At 37.9% G+C, this 25,132-nt stretch overlaps 1 protein-coding gene across 2 annotated transcripts in view; it reads right to left on the reverse strand.

Moving 5' to 3' along the window:
• Nucleotides 1–25,132, reverse strand: part of cntnap2a (contactin associated protein 2a) — a 511,778-nt gene that overhangs the window by 85,943 nt on the left and 400,703 nt on the right. For both annotated transcript variants that reach the window (XM_077244572.1, XM_077244573.1), the window contains exons 14-15: nucleotides 19,667–19,823; nucleotides 16,858–16,985 (exon numbers count right to left, since the gene is read on the reverse strand). In XM_077244572.1, the coding sequence (XP_077100687.1) occupies nucleotides 16,858–16,985; nucleotides 19,667–19,823 (285 nt within the window). The remainder of the gene's footprint in view (nucleotides 1–16,857; nucleotides 16,986–19,666; nucleotides 19,824–25,132) is intronic.

Here is a 25,132-nt window from a genome sequence, read left to right on the forward strand (position 1 = left end):
AAAGGGACAAACTCTGGATTTCCATGTAGAACAAATGCTCAGACCTTACAGATGTTCCAAGCTCAAGTCATATCCGCAGTCAGAAGGCATTAGAATCAGTTGTACTGAATTATATTGTGCTGGTGCTCTGACATTTGACTGAGAGATCAGTAAGCAGGCCTGTAATTGACTCTGGGTGCTGTTACTCGCTGTCAATCTCCAGGATATTCCTGTATGGAGACAGTTTTTTATAGTTTGTTCACAATGTCAAATGCCTAGGCTTTTTATATCAAAAAGAAACTAAATCAAAGCTTCTGACTGTGGCCTGTGTTGGAATGAGCATTATGAGAATTCACTCCAACAAGCTTAAGATACACATACTACCAGGCTCCAAAATGAACACCTAGTACTAAGCACCAATTAGAGTAAAATCTGGCTTTGGTGAGTGAATAAACCTGCAGTTGACCACCGACTTTATTACAAGGTGATGAGTTCCAAGTGAGTTTCCATGATTCTTTCCATATTGTAACTTATCAGTCATAACAGCCATAATCTTATTGATATTTGACATGCACATTGATGTAAGAATTACTAAAGATCATGTCACTGAGAACAAACTCACAAAGAACAATTACTAGTTATTCCATTCTTCCATTCAAAAGTTTGGGTCATTTTCTTGAGTGTGAAAGTGACAGAAAAGTATTTATTTCTTATCTCCATACACATACTATACTATACACATAGAAACAGGATACACAAATGCTCAGAAATGCAGTTAAACACATAGAACTTCACAGAGAATAAAACAATGAAACATGCTTATATAGGGTGAGCTAAACTGGATAATGTTTGCCTCAGCCCTTAACTCAGTTATTGTTTGTTTGTGTATGACTTTTGCCTGGATTTGGATTATGATTGTGGATTATTAATAAATAAGGCATTTGGATCCTCAACCTTGGTGTCTTAGAGCAGTTCATGACAATAATATATATGGCCATAAAGAAATATTGATGACGGGTAAATACAATGTGGCTATAAATGTATTTTGGACCAAGCAAACTACCATGTCTCCTCATAATTTAGCAGCCAAGGGACGAGGAGGAAATAAATCTTCAACAGATCTAAAACAACCGGAGGCTATCTAGTGTTGTGTATAATGCCACCAACAAGACAGGCAGTGGCACAAAGCTCTGGTCTGTCAGCTGGTAATGCTGTACTGTAAATGCAGCAAAATCTGAAGTCTTTCCCATCAAAGCAAACTCTCCATGGTGAGCTCAAATCACTTTTTCTCCTTGCTCAGCCCGAGGGCAGACCCAGCAGTCAAGTGAGCGAAGGGAACAACGTGTTTTGCAGATGTGAATGGTACCATGAGTTTCTATAGATTGGTTTTCAACAGCATCCAGTGATGCCCTTTTGACAAGATCCAGGGACGTGTGAGGTCATTTTAGCCATCGAAAAATGCCTACTCTTTCCTTTATTTTCAACTCAGTTGGTGAGGTGGTAGAGAAATATCTCACACAGACAGAAAGAAAGTTTTTTTGTTTGATAAAAAGCCAAACTTTGTGCAAGCTAAAACATGTCTTTTCCTGGTATTTTCCGTTTGTTCTCACACACTAAATTGGCCTAAAACTGACCACAGAACATAGCTGGACAAGTCTGGAGAGTTTGTGAAATCGTAAACGTCATATTTCGATTATGAATGAATCATTCCTGACTGACCGGCTTGGAAATCATGACATTTTTAAGCTCTTACAAGACTCAATGAGGCATAATCTCAGCAGCAACACTCAAATCCAGCTAAAAAAACACACAAAAAACAGAAAAACAGAATTATTTTTGTTGCTCATCTATTCTTGACAAGACATGTTGTGCTGCCATTCCACCAGATGGCACCTTTACAATAGACGGCTGGATCAGAGGTCATTAAAAAGTGTTTACTCGTGACACAGTGATGAATTGAGCAGAACAGTGTCAGAGTTTTCCACTCGTCTCATTAACTATGATAGTTAACCTTTGTCTGGCTCTAGGGCAGACGGACAGCAAGCAGTTGTAATCTAAATTACCCCGTGAGCTTATTAATGTGGATAAAAATTGTTTGCACACATCCGCAAAACAACTCCATGAACTTTGCTGTTCGATTGCCAAACTTTGGCAGTGCTCTTTGTTTACAGCAAAAGAACATTTTATTTTGTTTTTTCAAAAAGAGGAGATGAACCCCTGCTGATTACGCCCTATGAGTGAGATGAACTTTTTCTCATAAATTGCAAAGCTGTCTTTTGCTATAATGAAAGTTGATGTCAGATGTCAGGTGTACTTCTGTGTTGTTAGCAAGCACTTATTGAAACTTTTTTCTGTGTCAACAACACTGAAGAGATGCTTTAAAACTATGCATCATAGAGGAGTACAATTCAACTAGCAGGGTATATTTACAATAATTCATTTAAGCTTATTTCCCCCCCTCTGACGTTTAAGAAGAACACAAACCAAGATATTCTGGTGCCCTATAATGAAAATCTTTCAGGACGAAAGAAGAAAAAAGATTTTCCACATTCCACATTCATTTAAAAAGCAACTGACTGCTGATCTGTGTCACGATTAGTCTAATGGTCACATAAATAGAGTAGACTAGCATCAGTTGTCATAAGTGCTAGATTTCAATAACTCAATATTTAATATTTAATAGGTAAATTTTAACTAAAGGTTGGGGTTCTTAAATATCAGGTTGTGGCATGTTGTCACATTTGTGTGTCTTTTAAATCGAATTTAATAAAATTTATTAATGGAATTATGTTTGGCTAAACAATTGGTTTGATATTTTTATATGTAACTATTTACAAGTTAGCTTTTTCATAAATAGTTTTGTTTCATTATAGTTTCACTCGCATGTAAAATGCTGTTTAAAATACTCTTCAAAAGTATGACAGCTTACCCAACAGTACCGTTCAAATATTTGTAATGTTTTTGATAGAAGTCTGTTATGCTCACAAAAAGCATAAAAACAAAGTCACGTTGAACACTGCCGTCCACTTCTGTCGAAAGTGCTGGCTTGAAATTCTATTTTACTTTTTGTTTTGTGTTGATAGACCAAGTAAAAACGGAGATATGATCATTTAAACTTTATATAAAAAAATATTGACGCGTTCGTAAAAGAACGGCAGATGTGATGCAACAGACGTTGCATTTATTCTAATAACTTCGTTGGTTTTTGTCATAAAACAAAACGGAGAAAAATGTGCAAATCTGCTGACTCTGCTCATCAGGCTGCACGTTGTAGGGAATGGAGGAGGAGCCAACTGAGCAAAGAAGCGAAATTGATAGGCAGAGGATTTACGGAGTTGACAAAGAGAGACATATATACGTTATATATCATGTATAGAGAGATATTATTGCTAGTTTTTGGAAGAGTTTGAGTAGATTTTGAGAGTAGTTTAGGAGTAGTGTAGATAGTTTAGGAGTAGTTTAGGAGTAGTTTAGGAGTAGATCTAGATAAACTGTTTTGAGGAGTGGCACAGATAAAAAAATAAAAAAAATAAAAAAAACACCTGATATTTATTGTAAATAGTTGTTTGTATAGTTTGATATTGTGTTAATTTTACCTTTTGTATGGTATATTTGCACTATTGAGGAACCCCTCTGACTCAAGGAATGAAAGCCCTGTAATGTAGCTATCTGTGTAATTGTCGATGAAGTGTTTGTAGAGTTTCAAAGCAAAAAAGAAAAGACGCCTATTGCCACACCTGCTTTTTGCTGTATATAGTTTAATTTTTATCTCAATTTTACATTTTTTTATGTTGCATTTGCACTATTTGGTAACCCTCATACTCTAGGTATACAGGGGCTTAAATATGGCTCTCTGAATAATTGTGTGCACAACATTTTTTAAAAAGTGGCTGAGTTAAAAAGAAAGAAAAAAAGCCTATGGCTACACCCCCTTTTGTTGTAAATCATATTTGTTTTTGTATATAGCTTGATTATATCTGAATTGTGCCTGTATATGTTGACATTTACAACTTGTGTTTACATTTTAAACCTTTTAAAATGCTTCATTGAGCATGTTTGTGTTTTTTGTAGTAGAAAAGCTATAATTTTTCTATTCGGGTTTTGTGTTTTTTGTGTGATTTTGGGTCCAGTATGTTGATACAGTACATCAAAGTGAAAAACTAATTGTCTGGTCATATAGGTGATGTTGTGCTGAAAAAAATTATACCAAATATTGGTATGGTAAACATGTTTATGTCGCAAAATTAAAAAAAAAATAAAAGTACTCAAAAACGGCCAAAATAGCCCAAGACTCCAAAGGGTTAAAGGGGACAATTCTAAAAAGAACATTATTTTGTGTATTTGGTTTAATGCGGTGTGTTTACGCGGTTTTAGGTAAAACATTTTTTAAGATCATTATTTTACACATAACGTACATTATTGTTGCTTCTCTATGCCCCGCCTTTCTGAAACACATTGATTTTAAAGGAGCCGTATGTAAGATTGTGGCCAAAACTGGTACTGCAATCCCTTTCAAATTACTGTAGAGCAGTGTATCCCCTCCCCCTCCTCCCTGACTCGAGCTTGCCAGATAGACTGCAGGATACAGCAGGAACGTATACAAGCTGCTACAAGAAGCTTTTTCTGTTAATTATGTTTATGCTTCAAATGAGAGATGTTTTGCAAAGTAATTATATATCGCAAAAATGTACTAATGGCAATTAGCCAAATATAATCGTAAAGATGTACGCTTGTATGTGACAGTACATTGTTAGAACAGTAGTTGTTAGTCTAACTTGTAACGGTAGTTATCTGTCATTAACGTAAGTACAAGCACAAGCCTCTGTGACTGTGTGTAACCGATATCAAAGATACAGCTATTCATTTAGCTGGAGCTATAAGTGAAAGCGACCAGCTGTATTTTTTAACTTACCCTGCAGTTACACGTCCATGACGCTAAAATATGTGATGTGAAAGATTACATGTCATTCTATTATTTTTGGCTGTAGAACTTGCATGATAAACAATAATGGGCGTGCTAATGTTGTTTTCCTCAGCGTCTCAGCATAATGACACGGAAACGGGCTCTGATAATGCATTGCTAATGTTAGCAATGACGACTCGCCGTTTTTATTACCCAAACAATTCCTTACCTTTTCAATTCAATGACCCACCTCCTCCATATGAGCTAACGTAACGTTACTTTGCACGAACATGCATAACTTTGTTCGACTGTCATGAATATTTTAAATGTCTATTTACATCAAGTAAGTTAGCCAAACATAGATGAATCTTACCTGTCCAGAAATTCTTCTCCGTTTTCAGCCGTCTCCATCTTTCAAAGGCATCTTCTATACAGATCCTTGTTTTATTTCGGACTTTGTCACAAAGTATTTCGGATTCATAACGAGTTTTTTTTGGTTTCGAAACATTTTTTTATCCGATTCCGACACGTTTGTAGCTGCAGCTGTGGTAACTAGAGCAGAGCTGGCAATCAGGATGCCGCAACACTACTGACTTCGTGATTGGTAGATAGGTGGAGGGTGGCGTATCAGACCAAAACACAACATGACAACATAAACATCAGTTGAGGGCTGCAACTTCATTTTTTAAATGACAATATCCTGGCCGGACTACTGTTGTCAGTGATATAAGTATTGGAAATGAACATGATTTCTTAATGTCTAGTGACATATCAGGGCCATTTTATGATTAATTGAAATAATTTTCTTACATACAGCTCCTTTAACAAAACTCATCGTTCTGAAAAGCGCGGTGTGCTCTGATTTGCCAACAATCCAGTGGATTGTGATTGGCCTGAATACCATAAGCGAGTGACGGAAAGGTCACGACCATTACCATATTTGGAACATCAGCTCCCAAAGCAGTAATGACAGGTGATAATGTCGGTACTCGGTACTACCTTATCAATTTGAGCCCAAATCTGATCCAGAAAATGCAGATGACCAAGCTGATCGATCAACTTTGCCAGCGCGACTGGACCAGAACGTGTCAGATTGGTAAGTTCTTATTTCATTGGGGACATAATTACTGACTTATACTGTCTTTTTATGTGTCGCTCCACGCTACGGGGGGAGAACACTTTGTAAACATAAAACTGTCTGCATTTGTGACTGTAGAAACAACAGCGCTTCTCTATACTGTTCAAAACTCGCATTTGAATAGTCAGTAGTAAATTCTTAAAATACGAAAACATACTTACAGGCTTTGCAAGTCAGAAGCGACAGAATGTACATGCAAATATGGAATTGCTTTTTAGAATCCGCTTTGTGCACAGCCGGCCTTGTACACTCCCAGGTTCTGGAAACAGTCCTCCGATAAATACGCAGCACACAGTCGAATATTTTGGTTGTACTGTTCTAGAACTTGTTGTAAATAAAGCTTAACCAATTTTTGCTAATTGTGTCCTCTTTTGGAAGGCCAAACAAAGTAGTTTGGCTTTCGCAACGAAAAACACAGCGTCTCCACGACATGGTGGCAACAATAATACAGCGAGAATAAAAGTTACGCCTTCTTTCCTTGGGTATACATTTGGGTGGCCATTTGGTTATGGAACACTGCCCCCACACACTGACGTAGATTTGAATTAATGAAGCATTTTAGGAAGGCATGGCTGAGCCTTAAAGGACAAGTTCGCTATTTTACACTTAAAGGGATAGTTCACCCAAAAATGAAAATTCTGTCAGTATTTACTCACCCTCATGTTGTTCCAACCCCGTAAGACCTTCGTTCATCTTCGGAACACAAATTAAGATATTTTTGATGAAATCTGAGAGCTGGATCACTCCTCCATACTACTCCATAGGCTTCTTCAGGGATTAAAACTTGCCAGCCCCGAAAAGTCATTAAAGACATCGTTAGTCCAAGTGACTACAGTGGCTCAATTTTAAATTTATGAAACGACGAGAATACTTTTTGAGCGCAAAAAACAAACAAAAATAATGACTTTATTTCAACTATTCATTTCCTTCTTAGTTGGCCTCTAGTCAGTTAACTTAGTATGATTGCGTAGAGCTACGTCACACATAGGCTCATTATTGGCCGACGCTGGTCATGTGTGTGATGCGGGTGACGTACAACAACAGAAGGTTACGCTGTTAAACTAGTGAACTGACTCGAGGCCCAGAGAGAAGGAGATGAATATTTGAAATAAAGTCGTTATTTTTGGGGGTTTTTGCGCACAAAAAGTATTCTCATCGTTTGATAAACTTAAGATTGAGCTACTGTAGTCACTTGGACTATTTTATTTTTGGGTGCTATACAGAAACCGAAAATTCTCGGGAGAGCAGCATTTGTCCAAATTTCAATCTTAACCGTTCTATTTCATCTGAAACGATCTTAAAACAGGCCTTTAAGTGTTAAATACCGAACTTGTCCTTTAACTTTTAAAAGAATATCTCTTTAGGTTTGAGACTTTGAGCTTTGTAACTCTGCAGATCTTATACATGCACGAACAGCTATAACACACTAAAGAAAAAGGAAAACAAGAAATCGCATCATATGACCCCTTAAATATATTTATAAAATCTAATTTATTTCTGTGATGGTAAAGCTGTATTTTCAGCATCATTACTACCGTTTTTTGGTGTCACATGATCCTTGAGTAATCATTATAATAGGCCAAAAACATTTCTTATTATTATCAATTTTGCTAAATGTTCTGCTACTTAATATGTTTGTCAATACCATGGTAGTTTGTTTTAGGATTCTTTGATGAATAGAAAGTTCAAAAGAACATTTATCTAAAATAGAAACAATGTAAAAGTTTCCTGTCACTTAAATCAATTTAAACGGTAATGTATTTTGAGAAATTAACTGTAGCCTATCACCATATCTTGTTTTTCCTGAGCATTAACAGTGCTTTCTTTTACCCAAGATTTAAGAGTATAAGAGTGTTTTCACACCTAGTTCCCCCCAAAGGGACCAAAAAGCGAATTTTAGGCGTACTCAGACCCACCTCTGAGTACGGTTCGTTTGTGGGTCTGTTTGTGATTTGATTTCTTTGTGATATGTGAAAGCGATGAGGTCCCGGTCCACTTAGTGTTATGTTTCAACATAAGTATTGCTTTTGAAGAAATATCGCATACTATCGTGCTACAGTGTAGCCTATTCTATGCAGTTCTGGTGCCTCTGTCCCAACATAAAGTTGCAACACGTACTGCAACACGAAATACATTCCCTTCACATGTTAACGCAGCGGTAGAGTTACGCTCACATGACACTGCAGTTATTTACCGTCAAGAACGTGTATAATTTGCATGTGCAAATAAATGCATAACATAATGTTGCATAACATTTCATTCACGTGCTGTTCTGAGCACGTACACACGAAGCGCGCGCACTCTAGAAGCTTGCAGTGCGTGAGTATGAACAAAGTTATCTTTCGCATCTTGTTGGGCTGAAACTGTCAAATACACACACACACACACAAAAAACAGAAACACAGTAGGTTCTCACTAAAGTGAAGGTAGACAGTTGGAATATAAACGGATGCGTGTCTTTATCTGTTCTGCGTGAGCTCTTATAGTGGCAGCATCCAAATAATACACATGCTGCCACTAGTCCTTAATTAAAACAACAAAAGAGAAAATCACTCACTGATCTTCACTGAAGAACTTCAGTAGCTAAAATAAAAATCAATTCATAATTTTTACAGTGAAGTCTGTAGAATTTAATTTTTATATGGGTTTATTCAATTTCGTATTTAAATGGTGCTGTTTTAAACACCTACTGTGGGTGAAAAAATAAATCACTGTTTATTTCATTTGTATAGTATGTTTTGTATTTGTAATGTGCAGCTTTGTGCTTATTTTTAACAACAAAGATAAAAACATGAAATAAAGATTTTTATCTTCGCCCACTATAGCCTGCATGGTCTGTCTTTCATTTTCTGTTATATTTTTGTTACCTTGCAAGGCTTAGTTTTTAAATAGGGACGTAAGTGCGGCTGTACTGCTCAGTCACTAGCAAAATGAAAAACAACATGAAAAGAATCATGATAAAATCATGAATCGTGATTTTCCTGAAAAAATCGTGATATGATATTTTTTGCCATATCGACCGCCCCTAAAAGAGGGTATAACAGAAGAACAGCGTTACAATGCCACGTAAAAGTAAAAAAAAAAAAAAAACCGACAGAAGTACATGAGCACCCATGACAAAATGCTTTGAAGCGGGGAGTCCGCTGAAATTAAGGATTCCTGTCCCTTCTACAACAACCTAGATGAAATTTTGTGTGCAAGCGCTTGTGCTTGTCTGACAGGTGTTGTCGAAGGTGGAAGTGTACACATGCAAAATGCACAGAAAGCTGGGATCTGAGTTCTTATGAGGTTGTGGTGTGAACAAGAAAGGGTCTGAGATCACTTCAAAGCAGAAGAGGATCACAAAAGAAACTCTCTTTTGAGTCCACTATATTGTGAACACCAAAAGGACTGAGGTCACTTTCGGCTGGTTCGCTTTCTGGTTCACTTTAAGTGAACTTGGTTTGGTTCTTTTATGACGATCTATATGTGAAAACACCCTAAGTCTATAACCTGATTTTTGAAAAAAGAAATATACCTACCCTGAGAAATATTCACTGGAGTAAAACATGAGACAACTATACTGTACTTCCTGATAATGACACAAACAGCAGGTTTACTTTTTAGATGGAGTCAAAGAGACCTTTTATTATAATTCACTTTCCGTATCTGATAGACCTGAGTCTCAGAGTGATATTTTCACAAGCATTGTAAAAGTGACATCATCCCACAAACGCTACTTCCCGACTATAACTGATCTAATTCAGTCGGTTCAGGATACTTTTGGGGAATTTGGCTATACGACATCCCGAATTAGCCCCTCATTAATCTCCAGGTGCAAACCAATCATGAATGCATGAAATACGTCTCAGAGAGCTTCAGCACGATCCGATGATTCAGTAACTAAGCAACACTGAACATCCTCATCGCTAATGATAACTTACTGGTCGATCTAAGGCCCCATCCACACTACTGCGTTTTAGTTTAGAAACGGAGAATTAAAACGAATACGATCTCCGGCCACACCAGCGCTTTAGCTGGTTTTGACCCGTCTACACTAAAACGCCCTCCGGAGATTCAAAACGCAAAACGGGGTCGGCAGCGTTTCTAAACTTCTCCGTTTTAGATCTTCGTTTTTGCCGTTTTAGTGTGGACGGGAGGTGCAAACATGGCAAAAGGTCTGCGTTTCTAAACCAAAATGTAGTAGTGTGGATGGGGCCGCAGTTGGAATCAGTGCTACTATTTCTGATGAATCCTGATGAATCCTATGCATCATCTCTGGTTAAATACGAAGCTAGCAAACTGAGAGTTTGTGACTTCAGCTAATTTCATGGTATTTTGGAGAGAGGGAGTTGGGAAATTGAGGAGACATGACAGTTCAAATGATTTTTTTTCTTCTTCTGAATGGCAATAAGTATTTTCTATAACCGCAGCCAGACAATATGCCGGAAAAAGTCAGGGTTCTTAACCCCACACTTCCAGTATATTATAGGACTTTACGAAATGATAAATTAAGTCAAACTCAAGCTATTCAGGGCATCAAATCCTAATTTTGATCATCTTTAAATTTAATGACTTAATCATTAAACCCCTCATAGAGTATGGAACCAGTTGCATGGTGTTTAACTCAAATTTTAAACTGTGGCCATGCAAATTTCATCAGTTGGTGCTTGACCAAAGTATAGGCCTCCAGCCTGACCCCAAATTTAGGTTTAAACTGCAGCTAATACAACATTTTTGCAATGAAGATGGAACATCTTGAGTGATGTTGCTCACTTAGCCATGAAATGTCCTGATGCAAACCAATTGCGGTGTAGTTATTCACGAGTCGCATAATTTTATTCTGAACATAAGCCTTATCAATCAAACAGGAAAACTACTCAGATGTAAAATGTCTAATGCATCATAATGAAACCTATATAATATTTTTCACATATCATGGAATTGCCATCATATTGCACATGGCAAACTAATTTATAATTTCTACCAACTGCTTCGTTAGGCGGGGATATCATATTCCTTTATTACTGACAGGTTATCTATCTCAATTAATTTGCAAAGCAGCCAGTGGTCTGAAGTCACAGCACATCATAGCCAGGCAAGATGCATCATTAAATCATAATTTTGTTTGTTATCTTTATTCCTTCTCTCAGTTATTAATGAGTATTAATTATGCAACCCAGCCGGAAGATGATGGCGTATGTCCTACGCTGTGGAATAGAAACGGAGATTTATTGATTGGAGTAAATGAGAAACTCATCGTCACTTTTTTCTAAGTCATACTTAAAAATATAGATAATATAAAGCATTCCAGATGAACAGTATATTCTTTGTTTGAACAGTCCGACATGCCGATTTCTAGCTCAGTCTAATGATGTCAGTTTGTAGACAATTCTGTTTGGTTTCACCAGCTGTGCAGAAATGACACGCTTTAAATATCAGCTGCTTCAACTGAAATGCATTTTTCTGCATTTGCATTTGTTGTTTTCATGTTTTATGGGGACTTTCAATAGACATAATGATTATTATAATGTACAAACTGTATATTATATCCCCTAATCCTAAACCTTCCTTAACTTACCCATGCATTCTTTTTAGATTTTGTGCAGTTAGATTTTAGTTACGTTTGCTAAACTGAACAGCCAATCAGAGCAATCTCTCTCTCTCCAACGACCCAGACGCCAATTCCGACTAGAGCTGATGTGTGGAACACACCACAAACAGGCGTTTCAAATATTAAACAGCATATTGGCATATACAGAGGTACATTCGCATAAGCAAGCAAAGATTTGCAGTGAAAAATCATCTGAAAATATCATAAGTTTGATTTCTGAAACTGGGACTGGACCGTTTCTCATTATTTTCACATTAAGGCACCTTACCACATTGGCATTCAGTCTGTGCATCCAATTACCTAATTTTGAAACTTCGCAGTAAATAAATAATGAGTGTAAAAATAAACAAGTCTTTAGGGGATTGCTGGACCCGTGCTAGATGGCATTTGCAGACTTGAGCAGCGAAACCACCATTACGCTATGCAACACACCGCAAGCCCAGAGGGGCCTCGTGGGTGGGGTGTAGACTGTCCAGAGGCCTATAACTTTCTTTGTGTGCACATGCAGGTGGCTAAGAGCAACATTTATATGCAGCATTACCATAGAGAAGCTGGCGTGCTGCATTAATGCACTGCTGGTCTGCTCTCTTCCTACCCCAGCCCTGAATAAATGAAGAAATGAATAAATAATAGCAGTCTCAGCCCTGTGTGGTGGGCACTAGCCATGATTTGTTGGACCCCCTGACGAGCACTGATTGTGTTTCGAGACCAGAGTTGTAGTATTTTATAAATAGCTCCATGCAGTTTGCAGCTGCTGATTGGCACAGATAATTGTGCAATTGAAATAAGGAGACATGGGGAAAATGGTTATGTTGCAGAGAATTTCCTCTTATTATTTGCAGTACCCTTATTATTCTCCTGGTGTTATTTGGACATAAATGCTTTCATCAAGGGCACAAAAGCGATCTCAATAACTCCAGTTTGCAGAGGCTTAGCAGACAAATTTGTAATGTGCTTACAATCTTTGATCACACTTTAATGGCTTATTTTCTATTCAAATGATCTGTAATGAATTGTCCTGCACTAATGTACTACTTGTATATCCAAGACACAAATATTACATTTTAAAGGTGCAGGGCATAAGACACAGATGTGAGTTGTGACTTTATATTAAAATGAATAAATAAACCAATATGTAGCAAATGTTATCAGCTTTGAACTGGAAAGGTCATTTTCACATTTGTATGAATTAACATACGAGATTAATGGCACCTAACATCAACAATTTTTTTATATTATAATACATGTTTTTACATTGAATCTCCAAACTAATGAAGAAACAACAACAGCAATATATTTTGAATATTTGTTTAGTGACATATTTTTTTACTAAGTTTCTTACTAACTTCACTAAGGAAACTTAAAACAATCTTCACATAAACCCTTTATAAAATATGTCACATTTTGCTGTGCCTTTATTATAGTGTGTTGTATATAGTGTCTAAATATAGTGATATTTCTGTCTCTGTCGTTATCAGCTCTCTCTGTTTGAATGAGAGTTGCCTGTCAGTTCATTCTCCCCCTCTAACTTTATTTATTTCACAAATACATAAGAAAATTACTAGTTAAGATATTTGGTATCAATTTTCTCATGCAAGGATCGTTCCTCTCCATAAGTCAGTTTTGCAGGTATTTACACTTATTTGTGCACATACACTTGCTTCTCTGACGTGTCAAGCACGTTACTGACAGGATCAGACACAGGCAGCCAGATGGAGCTTGAAACACGCAAGCGTCACATGGGTCTCACGCATCATGCCCCTCAGCTTCCCAAAGAGAAACCTGCAAAGGTGAGTGTGCTTCTCTTTGGGAGCGATAAAATTTGGGCATTACCATTGGGCAGTCATGGCCTAATGGTTGGAAAGACAGACTGGTAACCCAAAGGTTGCAGGTTCGATTCTCAATACCGGCAAGGAAATGACTGAGGTGCCCTGAGGGAGGTCCCTAACCTCCAATCATTGCTCACTGCTCAGGGTGTGTGTGTCTGTGTGTGTTCACTACTCCTAATGTGTGTGCACTAACTTAGATGGGTTAAATGCAGAGGACAAAATTAAAATGTATTTGGCCTTCTCATGTCACTTTCTTCTTTTCTTTAATTTCACTCTATGGATAATCTGTGAATTAGAGATGCGCGGATGGGCCATTATTTCATCCGCAACCGCATCACAAAACTCATCATCCGTCCGCCATCCATCCGCACCAACGTTTTTGACTAGAAACCACCCGCCCGAATTTAATTACAATATTTTTTTTTCCGTCGCGTCATCCGCCCGATTCGCGGTTTATCCGCGGAGTCTGTGGCTATAACCGCCAACCGCGCATCTCTACTGTGATATAATTATTCCATTTCACCTCTGCCAGGATACAAAGCAGAAATGTCCATATGTTCCCAAAGCGTAGGTCCAGTAGTTGGAAGAACCAGATGAAAAGTGAATATTACGTACCCTAAAGAGAAAGAGCCTGAATAGGTGTTGCACCGACTTTAATGCTATGCCATGACGCTTTAAGCTTGACGTGGACTAGTCGCTGATCATGGCATATAGAGGGCACAACAGGATAAGAAATCTTGAACTCCACTTTAAAGCTCCGTGTCAAAACAGTTAAAATGACAAATAAATGCATGCTCTGAGAGCACTCCACAAGATATTTGATTATACTATCTAGATGCTCAAAATTAATCGAGAGAATGCACATTTTAATCATCTTATTGTACACGTAAGTTCTAAACTATTGGGTGCTGCATTGTAACGCACACACATACAGAAGTTTGCGCATCACACACAAATCGCGTGCACAGAGAATCATTCAGTAGTAGGGGTGTGCCATATCATACCGTCCACGATAATACCGGTATACATTTTTACATGATAAAAAAAGTGTCATATCGCAATATCAATGATATAGCGACGCGATGACGAATGGCGCATTTACGTTCCCTAGCAACGCACAACAACACCACCTGTCTGAGCGCGAGAGCAGCCTGTCAGCCTCCAATGACGATTTAGCAATTTCACAAACAGCTTGAGTGTTCAGCGGGGCTGCGTTTAAGAGTCGGGACATGACTGAATGGTCTCTTGCACAATCTAGCCATCAGTGCATCGTAACTAAGGTTTATAATTTTCAAGTCTTCTTAATTCTTATCAGTTTAAACATTCAAGCGGGTTTAAACTATCCAGTAAGCTACTCGCGCACTCTCTGAGAGAGTTGCACTGCGTGCATACATAGAGTACAGCTCGCGAGAAACTAAAATTATTTTTCACGGATTATAACGCTTTAATGGTGGGAAAAACGCAAAATTGTGTAAAACTTCCGGTCTTGGTAAGTATACTCATAAACACAGTCGGTTATGTATAAAACGCATGTGACAGTGTGACAGACAGTATAATGAAAACAGCAATGGATCCGTGCACTAGCTGTAAAAGTGACAGCAGCCATAGGCTATGCGTCTGTCATTAATGTTATCGTCAAAACAACAAAAGATAGCTTTAATTGTAATGAATGAGAATTATTAGCCTATGTATTTAATTTAATTAGGAAACAGAACTAAAAGACTATGTGTTATTTTACATTTGATTACTTTATTATGTTTCTGTAGTATTTCTGAATACTGGTGTTAGACCTACACACATTTAACATTTAATTCAAAGATTGAAATCAAGCTTCCTTGTGTTGTGTAAACTCTTAACAACACAATTACCACATTGTAAAAACGCAATGAGTGAGCAAACATTTAGGCGAGATAAACATAATAAGAAAATTTTCAACAACAACAACAAAAATTTCTATATCGTCATAAATATCATTATCGCAAATATTCTTGAAATATCGTGATATAATTTTGAGGCTATATCGCCCACCCCTAGCGTTGCAATGTATTGTCTACACTGTTCTGTGATTTATCAATCAAATTATTAGAAACTGATAAGTTCTAGCGTATATTTATTAATAACTAAAACCCACAGATTCAATATTATTAGAGAGATGCTGCCAGGTAGAATTAAGTCACACGCAATAGCTCTCTCACTAATGCATTCATATAAATGTTTATTGTGGTACTTTATCTGTATCTGATTTAGAACGAGCAGAAATATGTGAGAAATATAACGACCCAAAGACAAAAGAGCTGATAAAAATGAGCTGTTATGTGTATAGCCTTGTGGGCAGCACTGTGTCAATATGCCATAGCTCTGCACATGGCAACCCGCATTCGAGTCTCAGCTCGGGGTTCAGGCTTCTTTGTACATTAATGACGTCATCAGCGACTAGTTGACTCGACTTTCATCACATAAATGTCGACTTTAAAAAATCTGAAGTTCCTAGAATTGAATAACCGTCACAGCTGTGCGGAAACAATAAGAAGACAAAAGGGTAAAAAACAGCAGTGAACGTACTTGTCTAACAGGTGAGTGTAATCGAATGCACCTGACCTAAGTAATAAGCCAGATGCAATTAACTGGAATAATGAGGCATAAAAATGCATCATTTCACATGGTGATGATGGTGGGGGATGGCTTTGTGTTTTACCCTTGGGTTCTCTGTTTCGCTCTGATTAAACTATTTTATAATTTTATAATATCATTAATAATTGCATCTGAAAAATAAATAAATACACGTAAAAAAATGAAGCTGGTTTTAAAGCACTGTCTCAGTGTACTTCACAAAAATTATGAATTTTTATGAAGATATGGCAAGCTGGCTGTTGACACCAATTTAAAAAAATGAGTGGCAGGGGGTCTCTGTGGGGTGTAATGTTGAATGAAAAGCTTTGATTGGAGATCACAGCTTCAGGACTCTTACACTGGAGACATCTATGGCCACGTGTCCTTTTCAGAATGCTTCAGACAATGGGCTGACCTTGAAAAGTGCTAAACGTCTATTTAAAGAAGATACCATTAAAACAAATCCTTTGGCAATACAGATTATTACAACATATGTCAAGTGCAGAAGACTTTTTAATTGCAAGGACACCATGTGAAGGCATCAAAGTTTCATAGACAATTTCATACACAGCAACTAACAGCACACACATGACTTTGAAACCCGCTTTCACATATTGCAAAGAAAAAGTGCTTGCACAGAATAGTATGCAAACAACATTTAACTATTTACATAATTTAATCAAGCATTCAAACTACATAATTAGTCATATACCTGTATGTTCAGCGATTCATGTATTAATCCACATAATCTGTATTCTTGTGAGACGAAGCTGGATATTATTTAAGGAGAAAGAAATAGACTTACGGTCTCCATGGCAACGGAGAGGTCCCACAGTCAGCTTGGCCTCCGAGCCGGGTCGATTTGTGTCCCCAACAGCCACTTGGCTGACCGGTAAGTGGTCTTTATACACCAGAAGCCCGGAATCATCCCTCCTACCAAACAATGTAATTCTTAATAAAATGTGAGAAAAACATTTATTCTTTTCTGCTCACATAGTACACTGACATATCATACTAAACCTTATTAATGAACTCCTTCCATCAGTGCCTTCTGACACTGATGACTAGCTGTTTAATTACAGCAATACATTTTGTTTAATCAGTGAAAACACTCACTTCATGTATTTTGCAAATTTAATAAACATTAGTGAACACATACACACATAAACCTCACAGGTAGATGAGGCAGGGCACTATGTGTGCATTATTTTAATGCCACCATCCATCAACAGTGCAAAACTGCGACTGCAAAAGTCATCTAAAAAACAATTATGTATTGAAACCTGTAGAGAAAAAAAAAATCAACAATGTGGTTGGGAATGAAATCCAATGTCGTAATTTGCATCTATTACGCATTGGTGGTTCAGTTTGCTTGGGGTTTATGACAAGTGGCGAGAGCATCGCAATAACCCGCTGTCCATCTGTGTATGGGCCATTAACACATATTGCTGTGTGTTCAGCTAAACCAGCAACAGAAGAGGCAAACTCCATCAGTCTAATTGTATAAACATTCACAAAATGTATCAAAAGAGATATCCATCAGGAAAACACAAATATTTATGGCTCCACTCACTGATTGAGGCTGTTTACCTTAAGAATATAGTATTAAAAGAAGATAATAAAAGCATAAACAAACACAATGTACATTAGACAAACACAAACACACAGTTACCCAGGGGCACGTAAAGTCTGTTTGGTTATTACTTTCCACCAATCCATCCAATACACTTCCTGTGGAGCGCCAATGGATGCTAATGTCTGACAGCCTCTAGCTATTCCAAGACCTTGTAAGCTGCCAGTCACAGAGAATGCTTTTTTTGCATTTAAAATGTGGAATAATGTGTCTACAGACACATTTTGTAAAAAGTAATTTGAGCACCACATTTTTTGGACCATGGTGTCATGCATGAGATGCTGTAAGGGACGCAAAATGCGAGACGCAGGAGTCAAACATGTCCAAAAACATTGGAATTGGAAATGCAGCGCAGTGAAATGCAAAAACATCATAATTTTGATGTCCCATTTAACACATTCTGTTGACTAAACGTAACATTGTACCTACATGTCTACTTACTCTTATTAGAGTGTTAGATCGGGTGAATGCACATTTTAAACAGCTTAAACGTCAGTTAATTGTCGTTCTTAACAAATGCGCTGCTGCATTGAACTGCACACACATACAGAAGCTTGCGCATCATGAGCAGATCGCGCGCATACAGAAACAATTAGAAACGTAGAAATGTACTGTCAAATCGGTTCTGATGTTTATCAATCAAATATTTTAGAAACGGAATAGTTCTAGCATATATTTTTTAGTAGCTAAAACACACAGATGCACTATTATTAAAGAGTCGCTGCCAGGTAAAATGAATTCACATGCAGTCGCTCTCTCATTAATGCATTCATATAAATGGAATCTTTACTGTGACTGACTTGAAAAAAACCTGAATTCGTTTAACCCCTATAAATGTTTCACCAGTGCCCAGTTTTGTTTTGCAACGCTCTTAAAAACAATAGACTTTTAGTATTTATTAATATTTTAGCTTTTATTTTTATATTTTCACTTTTCATTTTAAGTTTTAATAATTGTATGCGCTTTTGGAATTGTAATGAATTATTTAACATTTCTATATAGCTTTAATCTATTTTTTTTATTTCAGTTTTTGTTTTTAGTAATTTTAGTACTTCAGCTTAAACTTGAGTTATTTGCCTAGGCAACAATTCTAATTTTCATTTAAGTTTTATAAGTTTTCATCTAATATTTTTTATTTTAATTTATTTCAGCTTTGCTCAAATAACTGAAAAAACTTTTGTTTTTAATAGTTTAAGTAATAGTTAACAATAAAAACACTCTCTCTAAGTCGCAAACTTTAGTCTCGCGTGGTCAGTCAATCAGTTTTGTCATGATTTAATTTTGTTGCAGATCCACAGTGTTTAGTTACACTACTGCTCAAGTGATTGGCTCAAAAAACAACTGTGCCCACTGCCCACATCCAAGCGCTATGGAAATGGTAATACTAATTGCCTTTCTCTCTTATTCACTTTGCAAATCTAAGAGTTTATTGTGTTAAGGTGGGTTGTTTCTCTCTCTGTTCTTTAACAGCTGACTGACATTAACAGCTAACATCAAAAGACCCGTTAGAAAGGATGTAAATGAATGTGTCTCAAAGCAATACATACCCACATGGATTAAAGACAATTCTATGAGGGCGCCTGACGAATGACCTTTTTCCCCTCCTTTGCAATATCGCCCACAGCTCTCTTTTGTAATAAAGCCACCAAACACACCAGCCAGAGCTTTTGTTGATGGAAATATCAGAGTTCGGCTCTACTCAAACTTCTTTATCAATGCAATCTGTTTGCTATTTGCACAAGCGCTGAGGTCGAGACTCGAGAAAATCGTGTCCTCCGGCAGACGCCACTATTTAATGAATACAAAGAGACAATAAGGCAGATGGGAACATGACTTGCTAACCTCTTATTCGTTTGATAGGTGAGCTAAGAAGGTCAGTAACTCGCAAATAGCAGCTTACACTAAAGCTCATAATTAGCTGCCGGATTTGGCGATCACCATGGAAACAGCATATTGCAACCCAAATAATGTGGCGACTTACCACTGTTTCTGGTCGGCATCACAGTTGCAGTAGTATCTGGAGTCGGTGCAGTTGCGCTCAATGCCACATGCACATTTCTGAATGCCAGGAGCAGAGCCGCCCCAGTAAAAGTGCTTCTCGTTACCGCGGCCGACCCACCATGTGTAAGGCGTTCCATCTGCAAACACAAAGGAAATGGAAAGTTTAACAAATCAACTATGAAATATTATGTTGATGAAAACACATTAGGACTTCTACAGGCAGACCAGTGACAAACCATCTTGGTTCCATTCAGCCATCAATTCATCTATCTATCCTTCCATCCATCCATAAGATCCATCCATCCACCCACTCATAGGATTCATCCATCCATAAGATCCATCCAACCATCAACACACCCACAAGATCCATCCATCCATCACTCCACCAATAAGATCCATCCATCCATCCATCCATCCATCCATCCATCCATTCATCAATTCACCCATAAGATTCATCCATCCATCCATCCACCCACCCACCCACCCACCCACCCATAAGATCCATCAATCCAGCACCATATAAATTAAGGATTTATTAATTTCAACAAATCAATTATGAAATATTAGGTGAAATATTATGTTAATGACAAAACATTAAAATCACATAGAAATTAGATTGCTACGGCAGGCCAGTCACAAACCATTTTGGTTACATCCATCCAGTTACACATTTGACAGCCCTTTTTTTTTTTTTTTACTTATCGATAAGTCAGATAAACTGTGCCATAAAATTATTTTAGTCTTCTTAAAGGAAATAATAAATAAATTATTAAAATATAAAATAAATAAAAAAAATGCAATAAAATAGCCAGTTACTGTACAATATATAACAAATGTAAATGAACTCCAAGAAATCTTTGTTGTCCATTGATGATTCTTAAACTATACTAATACTACTGATACAATAGTACAATAGTAGTAAAATACAATATACTACTAATAGTAGAAGCAATACTTTGAAAGTTCTTAGATCCAGCACAACCAGCACAGAATAACATCAGTTTAACTACAAATGATTTTCAAAGTTAAGGGAAAAGGATGTAAAGGTCAAGTAAGCCTTTTGAGTCAAGGACATTCTTGTTTAAATAAATCTATTTTGTTCTTAAAAAGCTGCCATTTACAGAAACCATGCATACACTAAAAATGCATCTTTCCTTGTTCCAAATCTACGACATTTACATTACATTTAATCATTCGAAAGATTCATTTATCCAAAGCGATTTTAAAAACTCAAGAATCACTTTTTTTTTTTTTTTTTACAGTAGCTACTGCCATGCTCTACTGTTTGAACACTACCACAGCAACAGAATCTACCACAGGACTGAACAGCTGTTTGATGGCTGCTTATAACATGCAGACAATGGTAATTACAGTGCTTGAGATTTCAAGAGTACTTCACGGTCTACCCACAGATACGAGTACTAATTCCCTCTGTGTGTAAAGACACAACACGCTCAAAAGGATTAACACTTGGCTCTTTGGGAGCACACACAGTGCTCTAGGGGCTGCTGGACTGCCATTCTCAAGCGCTGATGTGCGTGCAAATGGCCACATCTGCATGCCGAGAAGGAAGCTGAGACAATCCAAACACAGTGTAGAGCTGGCAAGTGCACTGGAGGCAAACATACACACAAGCTTTGGACGACAGCACAGACAATTATGCATACATACACACACAAAATCACACAAGCACACACTGTCTTTCATGGCAAAACAATAGTTTGCTAATTTACTTCATTAACCTGTAGAGATGAATCACAGATGGATGCTAGAACTGTTTGAAAATCATTGGAGCTTCACAATCATTTAGAGTTGAAAAACACTATTACAGCAGATGACACACTGCTGGCTGCTGTCGTTATATATGCAAGAGTCGAATTGCTTAAAACAAGCTCTATTCCGCAAGGAGGCTCCAGGGGAAATACGTGTAAAATGTACTATGTGTTAGAGCTCCATGCAAATGCTTGATGTGTGACTACATCTCCAGCGTTCCATCAAAAGAGAGAATGAGCTTATAAATGAACTGTTCAGTGTGGCATAAAAATTATGGCATAGATGTACCCTAGGTCTCCACAGAAGGAAACAATCCTGAAATTAGCGAACAATAAAATGGAGTAACAGCTCGATCAGACAGTCCTTCAGCTTCAGAAATTTCATCTCCACCACACTTAATTAGTAGCAATGACTCCTGCTATTCCACTAAGGAGCCTGAAATAAAGACCTGCACATTTCAGACTCAGCCGACAGGGCTGACAGATACAGGAGAGACCCACACATGGCAGTTGCAGAGTGACTGAAGAGATGCCAAGCAGAAGAAAATTAACAAACAACAGCAAAAAATGATCATTGTGGTGATGGACAGACATTCTGACAGATGGTGAGTGGTCTCTGACACGTGCCGCACAGCTGGTACTTGTGAACGCCGTTGATCCAGGAATGCTGGGATGGATGCAGGTGCACAAGAAACATGGCCAAAAGACACATGTGTGCACGCCTCACCTGGCCATCTGGGGGTCTGTGGTGAATCGCAGTATGAAGCCTATGCCTCATTAAACTCTAGGGCCAAGAGTTTGCTCCACCAATGTTATCTGCATGGACTGCTTCCTGTTTTCCCTCACCTCAGCTCACACCAGCCTCAATCAATCACTCCATTCACTCTTGGCTGGAAACACAGCCACCGGGCCAGACTAATTTAACAGGGAGATGGAGCACTTTTTGTACTCCTGCTGGGTTCTGAAACAGAGTTGATCATCCATTTGTAACCCAAACCCAGTGATCGTTAAACAGGTGTAAACAAGATTGGCACATACCGGAATCCATTCTGCATATGTGCATAGAGTAGACCGGGACTAGTTGTCACAAAGGCTGCAGCTCAGTAACTAAAAAGGTTTCAGTCCAATTATACATACATTTTAACAAAATTATATACCCGTAAGTTTTTTTTAAAAATGTTTTTGAAAGAAGTCTCTTATCCTCACCAAGGCAGCATTTATTTGATAAAAAATACAGTAAAAACAGTAATATTGCGAATAATTATTGCCATTTAATGTTACACTTATTTTAATGTGTCCCCGTTACAGTGTAATTATACATTTAAGTACTGAGTAATATTAACTAACTATGTACTTACTATAAGGTTAGAGTAACATTAGGGTTTGGTTTAGGGTTAGTTGCATGTAATTATGCCTAATTTATAGTTATTACTATAGTAAATACATGTAACGTGTAACAAGGACACATTAAAATAAAGTGTTACCCAATTTAAAGTGAGTGTTTTGTAAAAATGCATTTAAAAATGTAATTACTCCTTCAGTGTCACATTATCTTTCAGAAATCATTACGCTGATTTAGTGCTCATGAAGCATTTGTTATTATAGATGTTGAATACAGCTGCCCAATATTTTTCGAAAGCTTGCAGAACTCAGCACTGGAAAAAACCCCTGCCATTTCAACCGGTGAATGGATTCTAACTTAAACACCTCTGATTGGCCATTGCATTCAAGAAATCAACAGATGTGTTTGTGATTGGCTACATTGCTCAACGCTGCAAAAACACGATGTAAATAGAAACCTTTGAGGCTCCCCAGACCGCAAACACAGATATGCACTGGATCACTTACCAAATCTGTTTTGCCAATATGCTATTATTAAGGAGAAACCTGATCCTAGATTAGAAGTTATAGGCAACTTTTCCCTCTAAAAGCAATCAGAAGCAGCATCAGGCCTTATCCAATGCCCAGCCTTACACACTCTCCGCCTACGCTTGCACCTGTATGTTGCTTTTTGTTCCTGTTGGTTTTGTGCAATAGATGAATAACAATTTATTTGGTTTTAGAATTTTTTCTCTCAATATTTCTATTTTGCAGGAGTCCCGCAAATCATTTTCTTCTCCCGTAACCCATACACACAGCTTCTTACCACCCGCACTCCCCCATCAAATTCGGTCCCACGCCGCTCTCTGTTGCATTGATTCTGCGGTAGCCCCGCAGGATTGCAGGCCTCTAGTGTAAAGTCTAGATTTGATATTCACTTAAAAATATATTAAAATGATTAAACCCCAGTGCGAATATCCAATATCACTCTCTCTATAACAATATGCTGGAGGTTAATTCGGTTTTGAGACAAATGAAACCAAGAAGAAAGAAACTTACCAACAACAGCTGTTGTTTAGGGAAAACACTAAAACAATTGGTCTTGTTTGCTAGACTCGTACTGTATTTGCATGTGTATGGCTCCCTGATGAGCTTAATGCACTCTGAGAGCCATTTTATAAATGAAACTTCAAATTCTACTTCAGCACCAACATCTCTCTCTTTCTCTCTTCCCCCTCAAACAACAGAATCCTGGCACAAATATTTCAATCCCTCCCAGGAAAATCGATCGGTGAGACACACATCTCATTTCCATCGTATCTAGTTCTTCTTGCCTGGGACTCACATTACGCCATTTCTTTCGAATTTGCAGTTCTCTGTCACTTCAAAAGACACGTCCCTCCATCTTTATCAGTCCTGTCTGCTTTAAGGTTCCCCTTGTGCCTCATCCCATTTTATTTAAGTGATGTAAAAGAGAGTGACGTCTTTCTTCCAGTCTTTCATGTAAGAAGGAAAGACTTGCCGCCACATGTAAATGCCGGGATCTTGGCTCTACACATCAGGACCATGAATGACAGCTTCATTTTCCTGTCAAGAGGATCACAGTGGCGAGAGCCAACTCTTCAGAGCCAGAGCGAATGTTCACGCCGCTGTCCGTTGCGAAACGCCTGTCTGCCATTTCAGCCATCCCAGGGGGGAAGTCTGACACGATAGCCAGGAAGAAGGGTTCATCACACCGACCTAAATTGGGAGAGCATAGCTTTCCTCCTGGAAAAAAAAAGAAAGAAATGGCAGCCCGCACATTGAAACCTGGCACTGAATGAAAATTCATCTCATCTTCAGTATGGCTTTTCTCTGGAGGCCACGGACGGCTCTTTTCTCATGTTGGGGAGATTACTGTTGCATAATGATTCTCTGACAGTCCAACCCACTGTGTAGAATGAACCCCAGTGGGAGCCTGGTATTGATCGACACTCTCTCTTTCCTTAAATAGAGAACGGCTTGATAAATGGGCGTTATCGAACTTATCTGTTACGGTAGGTACTGGGAGACACATGCTGATGGATGCTTTTCAATGAAATATAGAGGAATTAGTAGAGCACAGACTGAAACGCTTGCTCTGTATTCGGTCTCTGGTGACTAAATGTGCACAAAACATCATAACAGGGTGATGCCAACAAAAAGAATCTTCAAGAGAGAGCTGTGGCCTAGTGGGTTGCACATGTGCTCCGGTGGGAAACACAGGTTCAGATCTGTCCCCAATTTTAATCCCGATTCAATTCTTAACTCTTCAATGTATAGATTAATGTTCTGCTTCTAATAGTAAAAGGTGAAAAAAGAAGTAAAATGATAAA

This window comes from Siphateles boraxobius, unplaced genomic scaffold (assembly GCF_051911475.1).
Source record: "Siphateles boraxobius isolate OS27281-9 unplaced genomic scaffold, OSU_SipBor_1 26, whole genome shotgun sequence".
Classification (NCBI taxonomy): Eukaryota; Metazoa; Chordata; class Actinopteri; order Cypriniformes; family Leuciscidae; genus Siphateles; species Siphateles boraxobius.